The sequence below is a fragment of the Cervus canadensis genome, chromosome 18 (genome assembly GCF_019320065.1).
Source record: "Cervus canadensis isolate Bull #8, Minnesota chromosome 18, ASM1932006v1, whole genome shotgun sequence".
Taxonomy (NCBI): Eukaryota; Metazoa; Chordata; class Mammalia; order Artiodactyla; family Cervidae; genus Cervus; species Cervus canadensis.
The window spans coordinates 36,265,189-36,292,197 of NC_057403.1; the positions used below are offsets into that span (position 1 = coordinate 36,265,189).

The window sequence follows — 27,009 nt, forward strand, 5'->3', positions numbered from 1 at the left end:
TCAGCCATAGGTATACATATATCTCCTCCCTTTTGAACCTCCCTCCCATCTCCCTCCCCACCCACCCTTCTAGGTTGATGCAGAGCCCCTGTTAGAGTTTCCTGAGCCATGCAGGAAATTCCCGCTGGCTATCTATTTTACATATGGTAATATAAGTTTCCATGTTACTCTTTCCATACATCTCACCCTCTCCTCCCCTCTCCATGTCCATAAGTCTATTCTCTATGTCTGTTTCTCCACTGCTGCCCTGTAAATAAATTCTCCAGTACCATTTTTCTAGATACTGTATATACGCATTAGAATACAATATTAATCTTTCTCTTTCTGACTTCACTCTAAATAATAGGTTCTATGTTCATCTACCTCATTAGAACTGACACAAATGCATTCCTTTTTATGGCTGAGTAATATTCCACTATGTCTATGTACCACAACTTCTTTATCCATTCATCTGTTGACGGACATCTAGGTTGCTTCCATGTTCTAGCTATTGTAAATAGTGCTGCAATGACAATGGGATACATGCATCTTTTTCAATTTTGGTTTCCTCAGAGTATATGCCTGGGGGTGGGGTTGCTGGGTCACATGGTGGTTTTATTCCTAGTTTTCTAAGGAATCTCCATACTGTCTTCCATAGTGGCTGTATCAATTTACAGTCCCACCAACAGTGCAAAAGCATTCCTTTTTCTCCACACCCTCTCCAGCATTTACTATTTGTAGCTTTTTGATGATGGTCATTCTGACCAGTGTGAGGTGGTATCTCACTGTGGTTTTGATTTGCATTTCTCTAATAATGAGCAATGCTGAGCATCTTTTCATGTGTTTGTCAGCCATCTGTATGTCTTCCTTGGAGAAATATCTGTTTAGGTCTTTTCCCCACTTTTTGACTGGGTTGTTTGTTTTTCTAGTATTGAGTTGTATGAGCTGCTTGTATAATTGGGAAATTAATTCTTTGTCAGTTGTTTCATTGCCATTATTTTCTCCCATTCTGAAGGCTGTCTTTTCACCTTGCTTATAGTTTCCTTTGCTGTGCAAAAGCTTTTAAGTTTAATCAGGTCCCACTTGTTTACTTTTGTTTTTATTTCTGTTACTCTAGGAGGTGGGTCATAGATGATCTTGCTTTATGTCATTGAGTGTTCTGCCTATGTTTTCCTCTAAGAGTTTTATAGTTTCTGATCTTACCTTTAGGTCTCTATTCCATTTTGAGTTTATCTTTGGTATGGTGTTAGGAAGTGTTTAATTTCATTCTTTTACATGTAGCTGTCCAGTTTTCCAAGCACCATTTATTGAAGAGGCTGTCTTTGCCCCATTGTATATTCTTGCCTCCTTTGTCAAAAATAAGGTACCCATAGGTACATGGGTTTATTTCTGGGCTTTCAATCTTCTTCCATTGGTTTATGTTTCTGTTTTTGTGCCAGCACCACACTGTCTTGATGACCGTAGCTTTGTAGTATAATCTGAAGTCAGGAGGGTTGATTCCTCCAGCTCCATTCTTCTTTCTCAAGACTGCTTTGGCTATTCAGGGTCTTTTGTGTTTCCATATGAATTGTGAAATTTTTTGTTCTAGTTTTGTGAAAAATGCCATTGGTAATTTGATAGGGATTGCACTGAATCTCTAGATTGCGTTTGGTAGTATAATCATTTTCACAATAGTGATTCTTCCTACCCAGGAACATGGAATATCTCTCCATCTGTTTATATCGTCTTTGATTTCTTTCATTACTGTCTTCTAATTTTCTGTGTACAGTATCTTTGTCTCCTTAGGTAAGCTTATTCCTAGATACTGAATTTTTTTGGCTGCAATGGTGAATGGGATTGATTCCTTAATTTCTCTTTCTGAATTTTCATTGTTAGTATACAAAATTCAAGTGTTTCTGTGTATTGATTTTCTATCCTGCAACTTTGCTAAATTCACTAATTAGCTCTAGTAATTTTCTGATACTATCTTTAGGGGTTTCTATGTGCAGTATCATATCATCTGCAAACAATGAGAGCTTTACTTCTTTTCTGATCTGGATTTCTTTTATTTCTCTTTCTTCTCTGATTGCTGTAGCTAGGACTTCTAAAACTATGTTGAATAGTGGTGAAAGTGAACACCCTTGTCTTGTTCCTGATCTTAGGAGGAATGCTTTCAGTTTTTCACCACTGAGAATAATGTTTGCTGTAACCTCTCTTGGAGAATTTTGAGCATTACTTTACTAGCATGTGAGATGAGTAAATTTTTGAAGAGATTATAGTTGAAAATTTCCCCAGCATGGAAAAGGAAATAGTCAATGAAGTCCAAGAGGTACAAAGAGTCCCATACAGGGTAAACCCAAGGAGAAACATGCCAAAACACATACTAGTAAAGCTAACCAAGACTAACAAAGAAAGAATATTAAAAGCAGAAAGGGAGAAGCAACAAGTAACATACAAGGGAAACCCCATATGCTTAACAGCTGATCTTTCAGCAAAAACTCTGCAGGCCAGACGGGAATGGCAGGATATATTTAAAGTATTGAAAGGGAAAAATCTACAACCAAGAATACTGTACCCAGTAAGGATCTCATTCAAAATTGATGGAGAAATAAAAAGCTTTTCAGAAAGTTAAGAGAATTCAGTACCACCAAATCAGCTTTACAACAAATGTTAAAGGGACTTATATAGTCAAGAAACACAAGAGAAGAGAAGAGATCTACAAAATCAACCCCAAATAATTAAGAAAATGGCAACAGGAACATATATATCAATAATTACTTTAAATGTAAATGGACTAAATGCTCCAACCAAAAGACACAGACTGGCTGAATGGATACAAAAACAAGACCCAAATACATGCTATCTACAAGAAACCCACTTCAGACCTCAAGACACATACAGACTGAATGCAAGAGGATGGAAAAATAAATTCCATGCAAATGGGAGGCAAAAGAAAGCTGGAGGAGCAATCCTCATATCAGACAAAATAGACCTTAAAATAAAGAAGATTACAAGAGATAAGGAAGGACACTACATAATGATCAAGGGATCAATCCAAGAGAAAGGCATAACAGCTGTAAATATCTATGCACCCAAAGTAGGAGCAACTCAGTACATAAGGCAAACACAAACAAACATAAAAGGAGAAATTGACAGTAACACAATAGTAGTCGGAGACTTTAACACCCCACTCACACCAATGAACAGATCATCAAAACAGAAAATTAATAAGGAAACACAAGTCTTAAATGATACATTAGATGAGATGGATCTCATTGATATCTTCAGGACATTCCATCCAAATGCAGAAGAATACACCTTCTTCTTAAGTGCACGTGGAACATTCTCCAGGATAGACTACATCTTGGGTCACAAATCAAACCTCAGTAAATTTAAGAAAATTGAAATCGTATCAACCATCTTCTCCAACCACAATGCTATGACACTAGATATCAATTACAAGAAAAAAACTGTAAGAAACACAAACACATGGAGATTAAACAACATGTTTCTAAATAACCAACAGGTTACTGAAGAAATCAAAAGGGAAATCAAAAGATTTCTAGAAACAAATGACAATGAAAACACAACAACTCAAAACCTATGGGGTACAGCAAAAGCAGTTCTAAGAGAGAAGTTTATAGCAATACAATTCTACCTCAAGAAACAAGAAAAACATCGAACAGACAACCTAACTTTACACCTAAAACAACTGGAAAAAGAAGAACAAAAAACCCCAAAATTAGCAAAACGAAAGAAATCATAAAGATCTGAGCAGAAATACATGAAAAAGAAATGAAAGAAACAACAGTAAAGATTAGTAAAACTAAAAGCTGGTTCTTTGAGAAGATAAACAAAATTGACAATCCTTTAGCCAGACTCATCAAGAAAAAAAGAGAATCAAATCAACAAAATTAGAAATGAAAAAGGAGAGGTTACAACAAATGCAGAAATACAAAGGATTATGACAGACTATTATAAGCAACTATATGGCAATAAAATGGATAACCTGGAAGAAATGACAGATTCTTAGACAAGTTCAACCTTCCAAGACTGAACCAAGAAGAAACAGAAATTATGAACAACCCAATTACAAGCACTGAAACTGAAGCTGTGATAAAAAAAACTCCCCAAAAAACAAAAACCCAGGCCCAGATGGCTTCACAGGAGAGTTCTATCAAACATTTAGAGAAGAGCTAATGCCTATCCTTTTAAAACTTTTTCAAAGAACTGCAGAGGAGAGAACACTTCCAAACTCATTCTATGAGGCCACCATCACCCTGATACCAAAAACAGAGACAACACAAAAAAAGAAAACTATAGGCCAATATCACTGATGAACATAGATGCAAAAATCCTCAACAAAACTTTAGCAAACAGAGTTCAGCAACACATCTAAAAGCTCATACACCATGATCAAGTTGGGTTTATTCCAGGAATGCAAGGATTCTTCAATATATGCAAATGAATCAATGTGATACGCCATATTAACAAAGTGAAACATAAAAACCATATGATAATCTCAATAGATGCAGAAAAAGCCTTTGACAAAATTTAGCACCCATTTATGATTAAAACTTTTCAAAAAATGGGCATAGAAGGAACCTACCTCAACATAGTAAAGGCCATACACGATAAGCCTATAGCAAACATTACTCTCAATGGTGAAAAACTGAAAGCATTTGAAAGCATTCTCTCTTAAGATCAGGAACAAAACAAGGGCGTCCACTTTCACCACTATTACTCAACATAGTTTTAGAAGTCCTAGCTACAGCAATCAGAGAAGAAAAAGAAATAAAAGGAATCCAGATTGGAAAAGAAGAAGTAAGGCTCTCACTGTTTGCAGACGACATGATACTGTACATAGAAACCCCTAAAGACATTATCAGAAAATTACTAGAGCTAATCAGTGAATTTGCTTTTGAACTGTGGTGTTGGAGAAGACTCTTGAGAGTCCCTTGGATTGCAAGGAGATCAAACCAGTCAATCCTAAAAGAAATCAGTCCTGAATATTCATTGGAAGGACTGATGTTGAAGCTCAAACTCCCAATACTTTGGCCACCCGATGCGAAGAACTGACTCCTTGGAAAAGACCCTGATGCTGGGAAAGATTGAAGGCAGGAGGAGAAGGGGATTACAGAGGTTGAGATGGCTGAATGGCATCACTGACTTCACAGACATGGGTTTGAGCAAGCTCCGGGAGCTGGAGATGGACAGGGAAGCCTGGTGTGCTGCAGTCCATGGGGTTGAAAAGAGTTGGACAGGACAGAGCGACTGAACTGAGCTGAACTGAAGTCCAACATCCAAAGTCTTCTGGGACATTGTTTCCTTGTGCTTGGCTATTTTGTGACTATGTTATAATTATTATATGTAACTAAATATACAATAATTATCTTAAGAGAAGGAATGGGTAGTTATTGCTTAATGGTTAAGAGTTTCTGGGTGGGCTGTTGAAAAAGTTTTGGAAATAGAAGTGACACAACATTATAGATATATTTAATGCCACTAAATTGTACATTTAAAGATGGTTAGAATAGAAAATTTTATAATAAATTTACCATAATAAAATTTTTAATCATTAAAAATTTAAAAAATATTATGAGGATTCTTTCGGGTCTAGGGTGACAGTCCCTTCTACAGAGATATGCTTTTTTGTAAGACATCCACAGACACCATGAGTATATAAATATTTAAAACTCTAATTCCCAGTTTGAACTTTCCAGAATCCCAGTAATACAAATATGCAAGAGAGGTGGACCACTCTGGGATTACACTCTCTCCAGTGACAAGACAATGCCCTTTCCAGTCCCTGGGGATAAGATGAAGGAATACCATTTTCACTTTTTATTCACCTGAAAGTGTATTCCTTTGGGATCTAAGCTTAACGCTAGAGGTCTTCAATTAGACTCCCCATTTCAACTTGGGACTAGGGCTACTCTTGTGGCTCAGACGGTAAAGCGTCTGCCTACACTGTGGGAGACCGGGGTTCGATCCCTGGGTCGGGAAGATCCTCTGGAGAAGGAAATGGCAACCCATTGCAGTACTGTTGCCTGGAAAATCCCATGGATGGAGGAGCCTGATAGGCTACAGTCCATGGGGTCGCAAAGAGTCGAACACGGCTGAACGACTTCACTACACTTCACTTCAAGTTGGGACTAGCCAGGCTATCACTTCTACAGGTCTGACCTTCAAGAGCAGGAAACTAAAACTTAATTTCAGCAAATTTCCTGAGGGCAAATGCAGGTTCTTAAGCTCCATTTACCTTTTATGATCTGGTTTTCTCTTAAGAACCCACTCCAGTATTCGGGCCTGGAGGATTCCATGGACTGTAGAGTCCATGGGGCTGCAAAGAGTCGGACATGACTGAGCCACTTTCACTTTCTCTTCAGATGTTGGCTCGGTAATTTGCTATTTTCTTGTTAGCTCTTTTACGCTTTTAAAGTGTCTTAAATATGTTAACCTGCATAAAATTGTTTCAGTTGAGGTATCTCATTGTGGGACATCATCGACTCAGTAGACATAAGTTTGAGCAAACTCCAGAAGATAGTGAAGGACAGAGAAGCCTGGCGCACTGCAGTTCATGGGGTCTCAGAGTTGGACATGACTGAGCAACTAAACAACAATATCTCATCATTGGCTTCCCTGGTGGTTCATTGGTAAAGAATCTATCTGCTAATGCAGAAGACACAAGAGATGTGAGTTTGACCCCTGGGTCAGGAAGATCCCCTAGAGGAGGAAATGGCAACCCGCTCCAGTCTTCTTGCCTAGAAAATTCTTTAGATAGAAGCCTGGTGGGCTACACTACAGGAGGTCACAAAGAGTCTGAGCACATATTGAGCATACATCTCACCATTATTGGAAATGGAAGAGAGAAATGTATTTTCTTCTAGATTCTTGTCTAGTTGAATAGAAGGTTTAATGTTTTAACACACCTGACAAACATGGTACATATTGAGGTTTCTTTGTTGTTAGTAATAGTTAGCATGTAAGATTTTCCACTTATCAAATCTGTCATCCTAAACAAGTGATAGTGCCTTTCCTTTACACTGCTGTCTCACTGAGCTTAACCTGGAGCTATTTTCACATTTTTCACACACAATTTTTGACCCACTCAACAACCTAACAAGTGTCACATACAAAAACGTCTAATACGAACTGATGAAAGACCAAACACGTGGTGCCACCAGAGAATCATATTTAAGAGCAGAGCAGGGTGGCTCTATGAGCTATAGTTTTCCTTTTATGTCCTTGTTATGAATAGCATCTAGATAGACATATCTGGACAAAATTTTGCTTCTATTTTAACCATTTGGTCGCTCAACTGCAAGACAAGAAATAATGGATAGATTCAATTTTATCTAATTAGTATTCCTCGACTTAGTAATTCTGAAAACTGAATCACTTTGCAACCTAAATATAGAAAAGTTATTATTATGGTCTGGTTCCTAAGCAACCATTTCATTAAGAAAAGCTCCACTTGGGAAAAACATCTGTTTGTCAGTAAGGTTTCTGCTGTTATCATATAATTTCACAGTGAAAAAGCCATGGTCACCCTGTGCCTTAGTAATCCCTAGTTGTGAAAAGGTCAACAGAGGGTACTACAACAGAGAGCCATCTGTTTCAATCTGGGATAGTCCCTGAAACTTGTTACCAGCTTTCCTAAACAGCCACATAATTTAAAGGCCACTATCTTCTGGTTATAAAAGCAATAAATGTTCATGCTAGAGAACATGAAACCGCTAAGAAAAAAGGCACAAAGAAAATAAAAGTCATTTGAGCTTTTGATGCCTTCATATTAGATCTCACTTGAAAAGTGTATTCTGCTGCTATAAAAAAAAAAATTGAAAACCACTGACCTAAAATAACTCCATATGTTTCTGCCTTTGTCGTCTGCAACGAGAGTATTTTTTGTAATGGTTAGGGGCTGTGTGTTGGACAACTGCACTGAGAGATGTCTACAGACAGTCAAGCATTCAGTGACAATCTCTAACGGGGTGAGAAGGTGATGAAAGGTATGTGTCACATGACTTATCACATGTGACATGGATTGTAAAACTTCCTTGTCAGGTCACGTAGACGGCCCAGGACAGTGATTTTTCTAATCTTTTGTTGTTGTTTTTAAAGCAGCAGAATCCTGTTTTCCCCTGATGTTTTTTAGAGGAGGCTCAATGAAAGAGAGAAAAAGAAAAGAGCCTATCCAGCCCACCCCTTCTTCACTGACCTTTGGGGTCCTTCCAGGCCGCAGGCTCCTCCCAGGTACAGTACAGTACAATACTTCATCGTGCCCTCGGTCTGGGTCACTGGTCCCTCCCTTCTTCACTAGGCACCAGATCGCACCTTAAGGGTCACTTCCTCCTACCCCTTTCTGTCAGGTAAAATGTCCCTAACACAGGCTCTAGTATCACTGTCTACCTTCCTTCCCAGCATCTGTCAAAGCCACATTTCACATCTGTGTGACTTTTTTAACTTTTAAAGACTTTTTTTTTTTTTTTGATGTGAACCATTTTTAAAGTCTTTACTAAATTTGTTACAATACTGCTTCTGTTTTATGTTTTGGTTTTTTGGCCCCGAGGCATGTGGGATCTTAGCTCCCCAAACAAGGATCAAACTCACACCCCATGCATTAAAAGGTGAAGTCTCAACCACTGGACTGCAAGGAAGTCCCATTTGTGTGACTTTTGATTAGCACTTGTCCCCTCCACCTCCTCCCTGCCTCAAACTATATATATTCCATGAAGGCAGGGCATGACTGTTTTTCCTCAGCAGTATACTGAGTGCAGCACCCTTACACAGAGTAGGTGGTCAATGAATATTTGTTGAGTGAATGACCATTTAAAACTATTAAGGAAAAAACCAACAGCCAAAGATATTTTACAGTCTTTCTGTCACTGTCTAAAGTCAGGTTATCAATAATGGAAAACAGATGTTGAACATAAAATAGAAAAGTGCTTCAGAGGGGCTTCCCTGGTGGCTCAGTGGTAGAGAATCTGCCTGCAACCAAGCTTGTGCGCCACAACTACTGAGCCCACGTGCAGCAACGACTGAAGCCCGAGCGCCCCTGAACCCGTGCTCTGCAACGAGAGGGTAGTTCCTGCTTGCCACAGCTAGAGAAAAGTCCTCACAGCAACAAAGACCCAGCACAGGCAAAATTAAATTTAAGAAACAGAAAAGAAAAAGAAGTGCTTCAGAAACTGTCTTCTCCTAAGAAAGAAAACTTTAGCAATCGTGATTTGGCAGGTGGACGGAAGGATGACCTAATTAGGTCTTAGGTAGTGCAGAGTCTGTGATCTGCATTCCCTGAGGCTCAGTTCATTCCCTATCTTCCAGCCTCCTCGGGGACAGTAGAGATGCCACCAGATCAGGAAAAAAAATTAAGTGTAAAAGTCTAATGCAAAAATCTAAAGGTGAGTTGCTCCAAACTACACTGTTTAAGTGCATTTTTCCACCACTGCCCAAGATCTTGACGTGACCACAGAGGGGGAGATTGATATTTCAATCAATTAAAAATGTTAAAACTACGATTCAGCAACACAAGTAACTATGTCAAGGCGAATAAAAAATATAATTGGGCTTATTAAGTGTGTGAATAACTTCAAGAATCATCTTAATCACACTGGGTGTGATTAGGAATTTTAATTTGTATTTGAAATGAAGGGTAAGATAAACACTTTAGTCTGGGAGGGAAGAGCAAGGGAGGGTGACCCTACAGCTGTTGCCTCAAAGAAGTTCCAGTAAAATATGGGACAGACATAGAAAACGGACTTGTGGACACAGGACGGGAAGGGGAGGAGAGGGTGGGACGAATTCAGAGTAGCACTGACACATATACACTACCACGTGTAAAACAAGGGCTTCCCTGACAGCGCAACTGGTAAAGAATCCATCTGCAATGCAGGAGATCCCAGTTCGATTCCCGGGTAGGGAAGATCCACTGGACAAGGGATAGGCTCCCCATTCCAGTATTCTTGGGCTTCCCTTGTGGTTCTGCTGGTAAAGAATCCACCCACAATGTGGGAGACCTGCGTTGGGAAGATCCTCTGGAGAAGGGAAAGGCTACTCACTCCAGCATTCTGGCCTGGAAAATTCCATGGACTGTATAGTCCATGGGATCCCAAAGAGTAGGACACAACTGAGTGACTTTCACTTCACGTGTAAAACAGGTAGCTAGTAGGAAACTGCAGCGTAGTGCAGGGAGCTGACCCCGGTGCTCTGTAATGACCGGGAAGGGTGGGATGGGGGTGGGAGGGAGGGTCAAGAGAGAGTGGATATATGTGTACTTATGACTGCTCCACACTGTTGTACAGCAGAAACTCATACAACACTGTATAGCAATTATACTACAATTAAAAAAAATTAATGTAAAAAAGATTAATTCCTTAGAGATTAAAGGAATACTGTACTTAAAGATAAGTCTTGAGAGTAACTTGCTATTTTAGTTGTGTGCTCTCTTTTATCCTTCTTAACTTGTCTTCAAATATCAACTTGACTAAAGAAAGGATGGCTCCAGGGCAAAATTTAAATAGCTGTTCTGCAGGGAAGGTATTTACAACCTTCTTAATAGCTTGTAGACATTGAAGCAACTGAGTTTTTATCCCTAGGTGTCTCATAAGTGCCTTACTGGTAATAAATTCTGCCTCTGTGACAGCTAGTTTACACGAATAGGAGGTAAAGGATTTGAAATGAGCCCTGGAAACCAAGAAATTAAGACGTATGTAATTGCTTAGCAGAAAATGTCAAGATCCACTGGTTCCAAGGCTTAATTCTACTGTCTGTAAGAGCAGAGGCCATGGTGATTGGAGATGGTGAGAAAAAGGAATGGAGAGAGAGGAGGGAAGGACAGGGAGGTCTATGGCCTTGACTTTGGAGTTGATGCTAGACTTCATCACTCCCTGGTTAGCCTTTTACTTGCAACAATCTTTGAGCTTTGGTTTCTTTGTCTGAAAAATGAGTAGATAAAGATGTTGACTCTTATAGGGTTTTTATGGGGAGTAAATCAATTAATGCAAGTTACATCTGATATGTGGTTGGTGCTCAATAAATCATGAGTGAGTATATACTGGGTTGGTCCAAAAGTTCGTCTGAGGTTTTTCCAGTATCTTAACCTGAACGAACTTATTGGCCAATCCAATACAAACAAGGAGATAAAATAACAACCATCAACAAGCATGATGCTTTCAAATCCAGGCATGCCATCACCAAGACATTACTGGTGGACTGGCAACAACAAAAAGCTTGTAAGGCCCTCCTAGAGCCCACATGGAAAGTTCCGCTGCCTTGTCTTGGCATTCTGACAGCTTATGGATTCCAGCCTAGTCCCACTTCTCCCCATCCTGCCCACTTTGCTCCGCTAACAATCTGAACTGCTTACAGTACTATCTGCCTTTATACTTGCCCTGCTCTTGACTATCTTCCTACCTCTGCTTTTCTTTCAACCTCAGTTCCCTCGTTCCACCTCCACACTCTAAATCCTGCTCATCCCTATTAACAGTCCTAAGAACTCCATGAAAAACTGCTTTGGGTTTTTCTAAGTTTATTTTTTTAAGTATATATAATGCTATTAAACTGATGCTGATTAAACTGAAACAAAAAATAAAAGTATGTAACTCAGTGATTTTTTAGTATATTACAAGGTTGTGCAATGATCATCACTATTTAAGCCCAAAACATTTCATCATCTCCCCCAAAGAAACCTCACATCCACTATCAGTTCAGTACAGTTCAGTTCAGTCGCTCAGTTGTGTCTGACTCTTTGCGACCCCATGAATCACAGCACGCCAGGCCTCCCTGTCCATCACAAGCTCCCAGAGTTTACTCAAACCCATGCCCATCGAGTCGGTGATGCCATCCAGCCATCTCACCCTCTGTCATCCCCTTCTCCTCCTGCCCCCAATCCCTCCCAGCATCAGAGTCTTTTTCAATGAGTCAACTCTTCATATGAGGTGGCCAAAGTATTGGAGTTTGAGCTTCAGCATCAGTCCTTCCAATGAACACCCAGGACTGATCTCCTTTAGGGTGGACTGGTTGGATCTTCTTGCAGTCCAAGGGACTCTCAAGAGTCTTCTCCAACACCACAGTTCAAAACCATCAATTTTTTGGCACTCAGCTTTCTTCACAGTCCAACTCTCACATCTATACATGACCACTGGAAAAACCATAGCCTTGACCAGACAGACCTTTGTTGGCAAAGTAATGTCTCTGCTTTTTAATATGCTATCTAGGTTGGTCATTAACTTTCCTTCCAAGGAGTAAGCATCTTTTAATTTCATGGCTGTAATCACCATCTGCAGTGATTTTGGAGCCCAAAAAAATAAAGTCTGACACTGTTTCCACTGTCTCCCCATCTATTTCCCGTGACGTGATGGGACCAGATGCCATGATCTTAGTTTTCTGCAAGTTGAGCTTTAAACCAACTTTTTCACTCTCCTCTTTCACTTTCATCAAGAGGCTTTTTAGTTCCTCTTCACTTTCTGCCATAAGGGTGGTGTCATCTGCGTATCTGAGGTTATTGATATTTCTCCCGGCAATCCCTGATTCCAGCTTGTGCTTCTTCCAGACCAGCGTTTCTCATGATGTACTCTGCCCAGAAGTTAAATAAGCAGAGTGACAATATATAGCCTTGACATACTCCTTTTCCTATTTGGAACCAGTCTGTTGTTCCATGTCCAGTTCTAACTGTTGCTTCCTGACCTGCATACAGGTTTCTCAAGAGGCAGGTCAGGTGGTCTGGTATTCCCATCCCTTTCAGAATTTTCCACAGTTTATTGTGATCCACACAGTCGAAGGCTTTGGCGTAGTCAATAAAGCAGAAATAGATGTCACTCCCTATTCCCCTCTCTTCCCATTCTCTGGCAACCACGAAACTGCCTTCTATCTCTATGGATTTGCCTACTCTGGACATTTCATACAAAATGTGGCCTTTTGTGTGTGGTTCCTTTCATTTACCATGTTTTGAAGGTTCACTCACTTTGTAGTATGAATCAGTACTTCATTCTTTTTTGTTGCTAAATAATACTCCACTATTTAGATATACCATCTTTAATTTATCCATTCATCAGGTGATAGAAGTTTAGGTTGTTTCTACTGTGAATGAAAAATATTGCCTGCCCTACCAGTAAATAAAAGACGTTACAGCCGTTAAGCCATCACATTACAGTCTCTCTGACAGTGAGCTCTGGGGGGGAACTCAGGATGAAACAGGATGCCCGTCATCTAGCAGTCAGCCACCCGCTGACTGCAGCCACCCTGACGGTGCCCCCCGGGGAGACTCAGGATGAGAAGGCACAGGATGCAGGCCCCAGACAGCTGAGGTGCCTAACAAAGGAGTCACTTCAGTGAGCCCAGACTCTTACATCTTCCCATACACAGAAAAGCACTAAATTCCTTAACTTGACGTATCTGGTTTCTTTAACAGTAATCTTTTGATATTCTGACTATTTGGTCTTTGTGACAAAAACTCCTATATATCCTGGTTCCTCCCTTACCTCTTCAGAGTTATCTAAGATGTTGTGTCCCAGGCTTGAAGTCCTCAGAAAGTCTGCCAAATAAAACATAATTCTTAACTTGTACGCTGTGCATTTCTTCAGTCGATACTATTTTTTTTGGCTATTACAAATAATGCTGCTATAAGTATTCATATGTAAGCTTTTGTGGGGACATATGTTTTCATTTCTCTTGGGTGTATATCTAGGAGTGGAACTGGTGGATCATATGGTAACTTTGTTTAACCTTTTGAGAACTGCCAGACTGTTCTTCAGAGGAACTACACCATTCTATGTTTTCACCAGCAGTGTATGGGCATTGCTTTCATAAACTGTATTATTTTAAAGTAACTAATTTTAAAATGCAATTTATTGGCATCAGAAATGTAACAAATATCAAAAGTCCTATACAGAAAGCTACCTGTTTTTCTAATCCACAATCTCAGTAAACTATATATATCCCAGGATTGTTCTGAAGGCTCTCTCCTGACACTCCTAAAATGAGGCTGGTGTCTGCAGTGCTGAAACAGTAATGACCAACAGTGGGAAGGCGGACTGGCAGTGTGAGGTAACATACATAGGCCACTAACGGAAGATGAGTTTCAAAGATACACATAGAGATTGCTTAGAAAATAACACAGTACTGGGCTTCCCCAGTGGTCCAGCGGTTGAGAATCCGCCGGCCAATGCAGCAGACATAGTTTCAATCCCTGCTCTTAGAAGATCCCACATGCCACAGAGCAACTAGGCCCATGCGCTGCAACTGCTGAGCCCAGGCCCCACAACTACTGAAGCCCCCATGCCCTAGAATCCATGCTCCACAACGAGGCAAGCCACAGCAAGGAGAAGCCCACGCTTGGCTCCTAGAGAGACGCCTCTGCTTGCCACTACTAGAGAAGTCCCTGTGCAGCAATGAAGACCCAGCCCCGCCAAAAATAAATAAATTAATTAATTAAAAAACAACAACAAAAAACAGTACTCACTGACAAATGAGTAAAACCACATACATACACACAAAATCAAGCAAACATGAGATCAGTGTATTATTAAGCTATAGGAAGAATTCATTTGTAGTGAAACCATGTCTCATACACAGGCCTGGTTCTCCCATACCTTCGGCCATCTGAGAACTCAGCCCTTGTGCCTTGGAAACAGGAAAAACTATTTTAGGATTAATTATTTTACCCTGTGGCAAGAGCAGTCTTCAGAGATGGAGAGACTGAAGATTCAAATCATGGTATTAACATTTGGTATCTGTGTCACTTTGGGCCAGCTGCTTAACCTCTTTGAGCCTCAGTTTCCTCATCTGTAAAACAGGGATAAAAATTTCTAACTCACAGAGTTACTGTGACAGGCACATAATAGTAAGTGGTGACTTCTATAATGTTTATTTCCATCTCTCTTATATGGCAGCTATCCTGGGAAATCTTAGAAGGTGAAAATAACTAAACTTGAAGCAGCTAATTATCTTTTACTTATAGGTAAAAGTACTAAATTGCTAAATGTGTGCATGCATGCTAAGTCACTTCAGTCGTGTTCGACTCTTTGCGACCCTATGGCTTGTAACCTGCCAGGCTCCTCCGGCCATGGGATGCTCCAGGCAAGAACACTAGAATAGGTTGTCATGCCTTCCTCCAGGGGATCTCCCTGACCCAGGGATGGAACCCACATATTTTATGTCTCCTACACTGGTAGGTGGGTTCTTTACCACTAGTGCCACCTGAGAAGCCCAAATTGCTAAATATTCTGATGTAAATATGAGTGAATCAATCTTCAATTGATAGAGGAAATCACTGGACAGGTATACAATCTCAGACTTGGAGAAGACATATTTTATCTGCACTGCAGTAAAATCAGGTACAGTGGACTAGGAATCCCTGAAACATGGGCCTGGTGTTCTATTACTCTCCCAACCTTTATGACTGTAGGCAAGTCAATTCTTCATTTATAAAAGAATTTTAATATGTTTTTATTGTATTTCAAGACTGTTGAAAGAATCAAAGCTTTCTAGATGATTAAGTGAAAATGAGAGTGAAGTCGCTCAGTAGTGTCCGACTCTTTGCAACCCCTACCAGGCTCCTCCATCCACGGGATTTTCCAGGCAAGGGTACTGGAGTGGGTTGCCATTTCCTTCTCCAGGGGATCTTCCCAACACAGGGATTGAACCCGGGTTTCCTGCATTGCAGGCAGCTGCTTTACCGTCTAAGCCACCAGGGAAGGTAGATGATTAAGCATTATTCAATTTTAATAAATATTGATAATCATAATCATATCTGTTTTCCATCTTTAAAAGCACAACAATAGGAGCAAATTCTACCATTATTTGGAAAGTTCTAGAGTAACCAAGTGTATTGGGGAAGCAGGGACAATATTTGAAGGTCAACAACAAGGTCCAAATTATTACTTGCTATGTAATCTTCGAAACAGGACTTAATCTGTGTAAGTCTCAGGATCTTTAGCTATAAAAAGAGGATCTCTCTCATCACACCTAAAAATTAACTCAAAATGGATAACTGACTTAAACGTTAAGAGCTAAAACAATAAAACCACTGAAAGAAAACACAGAAGTAAATCTCAATTATCTTGGATTAAGCAATGATTTCTTAGAAATGACACCAAAAGTGCAAGTAGTAAGACAGGAAACTGATAGTCAGACTTCATCAACAGTAAGAAGTTTAGTGCTTCAAATGACACTAGGTATTTTTCTAAAGAAGATTATAAATGCACAATAAGTTCATGAAAAGATGCTCAGCATCATTAGTCATTAGAGAAATGCAAATCAAAATCACACTGAGATACCAGCTTCACACTCTAATATGGCTATATAAAAGGATAGACAATAACAAGTATTGGTCAGGACGCAGAGAAACTGGAGTCCTCATGCATTGCCCCTGGGAAAGTAAATTGGTGTGGCCACTCTGGAAAACAGTTTGACAGCTCCCCAAAGGGTTAAACATAGAATTACTATAGGACCCAGTAATTCTGCTCCAATGTGTATACCCATAAGCAATGAAAACGTATGTCCACACAAAAACCTGTACATGAATATTTATTACAGTGTTACCCATAACAGCTTAAAAGTGAAAACAATGCAAATGACCATCAACTGAGGAATGGATAAACAAAATGTGGTTAATTAGTAGTACAATGTAATATTATTCAGCCATAAAAAAAGAATGAGGCCCTGATACATGCTATAACAGAGATGAATCTCACAAATGTTATGCCAATTGAAAAGAACCAGACACAAAAGTCCACATATTGTATGATTCTATATTATGAAACATCCAGAATAGGCAAATCCATAGAGACAAAAAGGAGATTAGTGGTTCCCAGGGGAAAGAGGGAGTAAAGAATGGGAACCAACTGATAATGGATATAGGGTTTCTTTTTGAAATGATGAAAAGTTCTGAAATTAGTGGTGATGACTGTATAAATACTAGAAACCACTGAATTGCACATTGTAAGACAGGTGAATTTCAGCTGTGTAAATTAAATCTCAAGAAGTTTAAAAAATGGGGATAATGCCTATTTCCAGAACTTTTAAGAATTTACTGAGCTAGCATATATGAGAGACGTTCACTAAATGCCCATTTGTTAATTAGGTGGTACACAACACAAAAGGAATCTTCCCATTTCAAGGAAATAAGTGAAGATGATAAACTTCCCAGGACCACATTCCACATTTCAATGCCCAACTCATTTAGGTGGTCCTTCAAGGGGTAGAATTATTTTCAGTTAATGGTTGCCTAACTTACTTTACTTGAAGTAGAAATCTGAGAATGAGATAGGGAGTTCAGTCTCTGACAAGTTAAGACATGTAATCCTGCTCAGTTTGAAACTCTGTAAAAACAATTTCACTTTGTATCTACTTTCCTGCCTTCCAGGCTTTTTGCCTTTCCCTCCTCTTAGCTCTTCTGCCAGAACTGAAAACTCTTCTGTGAAAGGAAAAGGGTGGAAGAGTCAGTGCAATTTGTTCAGGCATGTTATGTTGAGATGACTAGATTCTCTTCACGACACTCACTGGCATACTTTCACCTCTCATGCTTGGCTCAGAGCCTACAGTTTCTTTCTTTTTTTCAATGAGCCAAGAAGTTTCGCCCAAAGATTCTTTTGACACGGATGGGGATCACTTGGAGCTGTGAAATGCATCTATCGCTGGTGTTGCTTTCAAAATGTTCTTTAAATAATTAAAAGTGACCATGAGGACCCATGAGTAGATCCATACTAAGATAGATAACTGGGCCATAATATCTTATTTGAAGAATATCACATGTTTATCACATTCATTACGGAACGTCTATTTCAAGACTGAAATGTGAAAAGTGCTCAAAACATCAAATATACATTATGGGACTCTTAAGGACATATTTCATCTCCTATTTTTGAAAAGAGGAAGACTTTTACTTTTTATCTTGAACACCCTCTTGCCATTTAAATGTTTTTTAAAACAATAAGAATGTATTAACTTACACTATAATGACGATAAAACAATGAGAAAAAGAATATACAAGGAAGTCTGAAAAGGAGAGACACTTAAAGGACACAGTCTAAGATTAAGTGTTCTATTTATAAACTCTGGATTGTAACTGGAACTCACTAACTTGTATAGAATTCTCTGCCTGAAGAAGCTGCTACTGAGCGTCTGGGAGCAGCTGCTATGAGAATTAAATCAACTATCACTTTCTCAGTAGAAATAAAAAGAGATGTGGTCTTTCATAAAATTAAATTTTAACTCAGAGGGAATTTAGTTCTCAGTCTGTTTTGATGTACAGATAATATGTACATCAGAAATTCCTGGGATCCCTGGTGGTTCAGTGGTTAAGCACCCGCCTTCTAATGCAGTCCCCTTGCACTATAGGATATCTACATGCGGGCTGGTCTTGTCTGCATGCCTCACTGGAGTCCAGAACGGCTTGGCTCTAGAGTGTTAGGCCTAGGCAAATAACACTGACATGCAGGTGGGAAAATTCAGCTCTTTCCTTTCTTAATGGGAAATTCACCTAAGGCCTTGGCCTTGAAGTGCATGGTACAAACACCAAAAACATCAATTAATTCAAACTTGTCTGCTGTGGGGAACTGAGAACAGAAATTAGACCTCTACCTCCCACATTCCTTCATCTCCAAATTAGCTACTAACTGATTAGCACACCAATTAAAAGTACTATAAACAAACACAAAACCAGCAGTTGTGATTTTTATAGCAGACCCTAGAGGCTAATGAGCTCAGTGGGTTAAACAGCTAAGAGGCTTACACAGCAGCGTTGCTATATGAGAATGACACATCGCTACTTCCCGAAAACCCTGTCCAAAAAAAAATCAATGCGAAACATCTCCTGGACAGTATCACAGCTTCCTGGAAAAAGTACAGGATGACTGTTTCTGAGACTTACTAATTATCAGCATTCCAGGTCCTTGCTTCATTGACTTATTTGATTTCCATAAGTGCCATTCACTGTCATGTGGAATCCTGAGCCCCATCAAGTCCTCAGGCTTATCTCAATTCCTGGCTTCTGTAACCTCTCGGCTGCCAATAATTACTTTCTCTCTCAACACACTCCACTCTTCTGCTCTCTCACAGCTGTCCTTTTTCCTTGAGGAATGGTTATTTTTGTCTCCTCTGAAGAATGGCCTCTTGAGTTTATTCTTGCTCTTGTGCATTTCGGCCATCACCATGTGAATGTACGTGGGAGGCCCTGGACCAGAAAGGATCAGGAACAAGTACAGCAGAGAGATGCACACGGAACAGCAGGACTGCCCAGCCCAGCCCAGGTCAGCCGAACCCCACTGGCCTACAGATGTGTGAGTGATCACAGATGAGTGACAATAAATAAATAATACTGAACGTTGAGGTAACCTGTCACATAGCAGAAGCCACCTGATCGAATACACCTACTCAAGCTTTAGCTCTGAGAAGTTACACATATCACCATATTATTACCTAGCAATCTAACAAAAGAAATAGTAGTGACATGCACTGCTATATTAAAATGGATAATCTACAAGGTCCTACGGTACAGCACAGGAAACACTGCTCAATGTTATGCGGCAGTCTGGATAGGAGGGGAGTTGTGGGGAGAATGGATACACGTATATGCATGGCTGAGTCCCTCTGCTGTCCACCTGAAACTATCACAACATTGTTAATCAGCTGTTAATAAGCTATACTCCAGTATAAAATGAAAGTTTAAATCTAAAGAAAAGAAATAGTAGTGATATGATGACAATGATGATAACATTAAAATCATAATTAGCTAACACATATTGAACACTTAATATGCACTAAGCACTTTCAAAGTACTAACTCATTTAATGTTAGCCCCCTTCATAAATAAACTTTTACTGATAGAACAGTATTAGATTTACAGATTTATTGAGAAGATGCACACATAGTTTCTGTATACTGCATACCCAGCTGTCTCCTATTACTGACTTTTACTTTAGCATGGTACATTATCACAATTAATGAACTAATACTGGCATTTCGTTATCAACTAAAGTCCATAATTTACTCAGATTCTTTAAGTTTTTCCCTAATGTCCTTTTTTTGTTCCGGGATCCTATCCACCACATTATATTTAATCTCCTTAAGCTCTGATGGTTTAATCCCTCTCCTCCTCATTAAATTTTATTATTTTTTTGGCAACAGCTTTATTGAGACACAATTCACATACTGTAAAATTCACAATCTAAAATATACAATTCAGTAGTTTCTACCATACTGACAGAGTTGTGCAACAATCACCACAGTCAATTTTAGACTTGTGTGAGTTTTCATCACTCCCCCAAGGAAATCCTATACCCTTTGGCCATCACCTCCCAAACCCTTCCCCTTTCTCCGCAGCCCTAGACAACTACTAATCTACTCTCTGTCTCTGTAAATTTACCTATACTGGACATTTCATATGAAGGAACCATACAAAATGCGGTTTTCTCGGAATGGTTTCTTTCATCTATGTTTTCAAGGTTTACCCCCATGTTTCAATACTTCATTTTCATTGGCTGAATAATATTCCACTGTATATACATACCACATTTTGTCTATCTGTTCATCAAATGGTAGACATCTGGGTTCTACTTTTTGACTACTATGAACATTAATTAACAAGTTTTTGTATGAGCATGTTTTCATTTTTCTTGGGTGAATACTTAGAATTGCTGAGTCAAGTGACAACTCTGCATTTATTTTTTTCAAAGAACTGCCAGACTATGTTCTAAAGCAGCTGTAGGGACTTCCCTGGTAGTCCAGTGGCTAAGACTCCACTCATCTAATACAGAGGGCCTGGGTTCAATCCCTAGTCAGGGAACTAGGTCCCACATAATGGCAAAACTATGACCTGGCGTAGTCAAATAAATAAAGCAAGCAACTGTACCATTTTACATCCCTACTTAGCTCCCTTTTTTACAGGTAAGAAATTGAAGCCCAGAGGGATTAAGTAATTTGTCAAAGTTCATATAGCTGAAAAGCAGGAGAGGTGGGGGAGGGTTGGTGCATCCTGGTGATCAGTCTCCAGACCCCAGCTCCTGAGGACTACAGCACACCACGGAGCCCAGAGACTGTGAGTTAATTCTGCCTTCTTACCAGGTCTGCCCCTCACCCTTCTGGGGAAAGGTGCTTAATTCTCCACACCCCTTTTCATAAAGCCCCTCTCTAGACTTAAAATCCACAAATTAACAGGAGACAGAATCACAACAAAGAATCATAAATGAGAAATAAAATGACTGCAAAAAATGTTTTAATAATGAAATATATTCCGAGATTCTTCTAGTTTAACAGGAGAGCAAAGGTGCATAATGACAGTAGCCATGTACCTAAAAGGTCAATGTAATAGGAGCTCACATGTGAGGCATTCTTTACCTCTTTAAATTTGAGGAAATGGGATTTAATCTACAGAATGGTAAGTAAACATAAATAAAGGCTTCCCCATCATTATGAGATACTGAACTCTTCAGGGTCCCTTTAGGAACCCTCCAGAAATATTACTATCATGACTGAAATTAACTCCTAGCTAGGGGGCAGGAAGATGGACAAAATGACCAGCAGGTTATGATTCTATGACTTTAGAGATTCTGTGAAAACACATGATTTAATTTTTGGTCCACCGACTTAAAGTCCTTTAACCAGGACTAACTTACCCTGAATAGCAGACAGATATACAAAGGTGTCTTCATGCTCCAAGTTCTCCAAGAATATCTGAAACCACAAAATATAGCAGTGCCATGATTCACAAAGAGCAAGCGAGATTTAAGACACCTTTACAGCAGACTCAAAAGAATAAATGCTTGTACTCCTCTTTGCTGTAGCTAGATACTGGTCTGACTGTGAATCTTGTGAGGAAAATAGTATATATGTTTCAAGTTCCATTTTTATAATGGTTAAAAAAGGGTAGCGATCAGGGGGAGATACTTCTTGAAGTTGTCCAGTATACATTAAAAGTAGGCATGGAAACCAAAATCTGGAAGAACAATTCTCAACATTTTTTCTACTACAGCCCACAGTAGATAACCCGTTCTTAGAAAAGACATGACAGACTACAGGCCCTGACACACAAGAGGCCAGGTTTGGGGCTACGTTCACTGAATGGCATATCTGCTCTAACTTGATCCTTTTCTCTTACACTCAAGAAAGCATATGGAAATGCAAGGGCAAGACAGAGATGTTATTACTGGGATAACCTTGAATCTATTCTACTTTATTTAAAAAAATCTTTTGCAAACTTCAGTTCTTCAACTGACATTAGTAACAGCCTGTAAAAACTCTGGCCTTCTGCTCATGTTCAACTGAGTCTTGCTTCTATAGGACAATTACAATTTCCCCAAGGGTGGCCCAGGACAGGGCTTGATACACAGTCAAGGCTCCTGGACAGTGGGTCTCACCGTGTGTGTGTGTGTGTGTGTGTGTGTGTGTGTGTCTGTGTGTGTCTGTGTGTGTCTGTCTGGACAGTGGGCCTCACCGTGTGTGTGTGTGTGTGTGTGTGTGTGCGCCTCACCGTGTGTGTGTGTCTGTGTGTGTCTGTCTGGACAGTGGGCCTCACCGTGTGTGTGTGTGTGTGTGTGTGTGTGTGTGTCTGTGTGTGTGTGTGTTGAATGTTCTACTCACTGTGTGTGTGTGTTCTACTCACCATGTGTATGTGTCTGAGTGTGTTCTACTCACCTTGAGAAGCTTCTCCTGCATATCAAGGACTTTTGCTTCTCTCTGCTCTATCCAGCGAGAAAGAGTTCGCAGGGCAGCAGCCCGTGTTGGAATTTGAGGATCATAAGCTGATAAAAGAGCTTCCTGGAGCTCTTCTGTGGTTTCACTTCCTGATTTTTGGTTTGCAGTGGTGCTGGGCTCATGGACTTCATGAGAAGCAACATGGCTTTGCTGTGGTTCAAGGTGGCCATGAGACACATCGCTGTATCTTTCATAACTGGTTTGTTGCTGCTCTTCCCTTTTACCTTCTGGATCCTTTTTGTTTAGGGTACTCTGGGCAGCCACACTGACAGCCTCAGTGGAAAAGGCCCCATGAGTAGAGATGGTAATGCGGAGATCAGCAGCAAGTTCCTGGATGACAGGGTCAGGGTATGTGCTGGAGACCTTCTCCAACAGAGGCAGCAATTGCTTCAGGACAGCAAAATCACTTGACTTCAACTACAAAATGAAATTTTAAAAATGCAAACCCAAATTAATATAGCACAAGGCAAGAGACGCTAAGAAAAAGGGGCTGGAAGCAAATCTTGTTCCTGGTGTAATTCGCACATAGCCTGAGCCTGGCACTCTAACACTATGGTCTTATAATTAACATTTATTGAATACTTACTGTGTACAGGTACTTTTCTAAGTAATAAAGTACATTAGGAACAAATATTATTACTCTTTTTTCCCCCTCCCCACTCCCTCGCATATTATTACTCTTAATATTTATAATCTGATGGGCAAACACGACTGTTATTACTTTAATTTGCATTAATCAGACTAACAGCACTGTTAAGCATCCTTCCATGTTTATTAACTGTCTACATTTCTTCTGGGAACAGCCTGTTTTCATCCTTTGTATCCCACTTACCTCTTAGACCTGTTTGTCTCTATAGTTGGTTTTTTTTTTAATTAATTTATTTTTTAATCGAAGGATAATTGCTGTACAGAATTTTGTTGTTTTCTGTCAAACATCTACAGCTATTCTTACCATGACATATTTTAATACCCAGTCACATGGTGAAATTCTTTTATATTTTGATCTGTATTGTATTATTATACTTTTTACTAGGATGTACCTTTTGCCATAAAAAGATGAGTTCACATTAGCAAGTACTTCGTGCCTGACACACAGTAAGTACTATGTGAATGGTTTAAATATAAATACAATAAACAAACAAATCACACACACACATATTCACAGCCCTATAAAACAGTTACTGTTACTATCTACATGTTAAACAGGGGAGGGACTTCATGAGTGGTCCAGGGGTTAAGATTTCACACTTCCAATGCAGGGGATACAGGTTCAATCCTTGGTCAGGAAACTAAGATTCTACATCAGGGTGGTGCAGCCAAAAAAATGTTTTAATTAAATTAAAAAATAAAAATTAAAAATAAATAAATAAACAAGCAGGGGAAACTGAGGTACAGAAAAGTTAGGTAACATGTGTAAAGTCACACAGCTGAAAGAAAAAGGTAAGATGTGAACCTAATAAGTCTGGCTCCAGAGCCCACACTCTTAACTAAACCCTACACAGTCTCATCTGAATGAATAAAGCTATTCAGCATACAAGGGCACCCCAGGCCTGGAAGGGACTGGCAGAAGGGAAGTTCCCCTAGAAAATGAGAGTGAAAACTACTTAAGATTTTATTCTCTCTACAAGCTTTGTTCTAATAAAGCCTTACTAGGAAAGGTGCATAGGCAGTCAGTGAAGAAAAATCAGTGGTGATACTTTTCTGTCTGAAAATACTGGAAAAACTGTGATATGAAGCTTCATGAAGCCCTGATCATTTGAAAACCTTACACATCTAAAATCCTTTTTAGAACAAGGCAGGGTATTTATTACTCACTCATTCACGCGCTTCATTATGCAATCAACCAATCAATTAACCATTTTCATAGGACCTACATAGTACTCTCATATTACATTTCAGCTTCACAGAATTGTTATTGTTCATTTTCTCTACCACTTTCCTCGCAGGTAAATGAAAAGTTGAGATATATGTCAGGTTTGTACCTGGAATTTCACAATAAAAATATATATCACCTAAGAAAAAGGTCCATTTTATCAAAAATCTATGTAGTACTGGAAAAGATATTTTAGGATAACTGTGCTAGCGTTATCACCATGCTGGACTTCATTCAGTGCCTCTGTAGTATCATGTGTCTTTGTTTGTTCTTTAAGTACCTGAAATGAGAATATCTACTTCCAGCTATAGTGTATGGCTTCTTTTTCATTTCTAGTATATGTAACAATTTCTTCTTTAAAAAAAAAGTAAGACAAATAGACCTATGGAACAGAATAGAGAGACCAGAGACAGGCCCACATAAATACAGTCAACTGATCTTCGCCAAAGGAGCAAAGGCACTACAATGGAGAAAGGAAACTTTTTCACAAATGGTGCTAGAACAACTGGACATCCATAGGCAAAGAAATGAATCTAGACACAGACCTTACACTGTCACAAAAATCAACTAAAAATGGATCATGGACCCAAATGTAAAATGCAGAACTATAAATTCCTATAAAATAACCTAAGAGATATCTAGCTGACCTCAGGTATGCTGATGGCCTTTTTAGGTGAAATACCAAAGAAATCCATTAAAGAAATAACTGATAAGCTGGAATACATTAAAATTTAAAACTTCTGCTCTGCAAAAGACAATGTCAAGAGAAAAGACAAGACAAACCACAGACTAGGAGAAAGTATTTGCAAAAGATACATTTGATAATGGACAGTAACCTAAAATACACAAAGAACCCTTAAAACTCAACAATAAGAAAACAAACAACTCAATTAAAAAATGGGAGAAAGACGTGAACAGACACCTCACCAAAGAAGATAGCAATCGAAGATATGCTCTACATCATATGTCATCAAGGAACTGAAAATTAAAACAACAATGTGATAACATGACACAATCATTAAAATAACTAGAATCTAACACTAACAACACCAAACACTGATGAGGATGTGGAACAAAAGAAACTCATTCAGTGCTGGTAGGGACAAAACGGTAGAGTCGCTTTTGTAAGACAGTCTGGTAGCTTCTTACAAAACTGAACATTTTGCTGCTATAAACTTGAACAATTGAACTCCTTGATATTTACCCAAATAAGCTGAAAACTTATGTCGACACAAAAACCTACACACAGATGCTTATAGCAGCTTTACACATAACTTCTAAAACCTGGTAGCAACCAGATGTCCTTCAGTAGGTGAATGGATAAACAGATTGTGATATATGCAGACAATGGAATATTATTCAGATCTAAAAAGAAATGAGCTATCAAACCACACAAGACATTGAGGAAACTTAAATGTGTATTTCTAAGTGAAGGAAGCCAATCTGGGAAGGCTACAGAGTATACGATTTCAACTACATAATGTTCTAGAAAATGCAAAACTAGGGAGACGGTAAAAGATCAGGAGTTAGGGGGAGGAAGGGATGAATAAGCAGAGGATTTGGGGGTTAGACCAGCTATTAGGTACAACACTATAATGGTGGATATTATACATTTGTCAAAACCCATAGTGTACAACACTAAAAGGGAACCCTAGTGGAAACCACAGACCACAGGTGATAATGATGTGTCAATGTGTGTTCATGGTTGTACCAAGGTACCATTCTGGAGCCAGATGTTGATACAGCAGGAGAGGCTTTGCCTGTGTGGGGGCAGGGGGTGTACAAGAAATCTCTGTACCTCCTGCTCAATTTTCCTCTGCACCTAAAACTGCTCTAAAATATAAAATCTATTTTTAAAAAATAACTATGTTTTCTCCCTATTTTCAAACTTGGTCACTGTGCAATTCATCTTATTCCACTAGGTAACTTCTCTACTCACCATGGATTCTGAACCAAATAGCTTCTAAGGAAATGAAAGTTATGTATTCGCTCAGCTTCACAAGGCTACAGATTTCTCACTATGAGAATAACCAGGGAAATCTAAGACTATAATATAAATGTTCAAAAAAGTTTTTGAGGTATAAAGTAATAATTAATTGATAAATGAGAAAACTGAAGCACTAAGTAATTATCAATTATTTTTCAAGGGTCACCAAGGGCTGCTACCAAAATTGAGAAGTAACTATAGTCCTCATTTTTCCTCCTGCCATTGCTTCTCAGCATAGATCTCACATCTAGATCTCAGAACTCTGTGTAAAAGCCCCGAGGCTGGAAAGAGCATCCCACAAGTGAGTGACAGACTCCTTCATCTGGCTGCCTCTTTCCCAGTTTTTGGAATGTTTCAGGAACAGAACAAGCAGTGCTATGTCAGCCCACTTCTACAATCTCCTTTAGGAATGGAAGTTAGGTAATGACTTGAAATAGAAGTTAGATTAATGATTTGTTCTAAATTTCTGCAAATTCTCAAATTTAGAAACTGGTGGTTA

The 27,009-nt window shown here is 39.3% G+C and overlaps 1 protein-coding gene across 2 annotated transcripts in view; it reads right to left on the minus strand.

Annotated features, from left to right (window-relative positions):
• The window catches only part of TANGO6 (transport and golgi organization 6 homolog), a 174,380-nt gene that overhangs the window by 84,094 nt on the left and 63,277 nt on the right, over nucleotides 1–27,009 (minus strand). For both annotated transcript variants that reach the window (XM_043437929.1, XM_043437930.1), the window contains exons 13-14: nucleotides 22,591–23,067; nucleotides 21,573–21,630 (exon numbers count right to left, since the gene is read on the minus strand). In XM_043437929.1, the coding sequence (XP_043293864.1) occupies nucleotides 21,573–21,630; nucleotides 22,591–23,067 (535 nt within the window). The remainder of the gene's footprint in view (nucleotides 1–21,572; nucleotides 21,631–22,590; nucleotides 23,068–27,009) is intronic.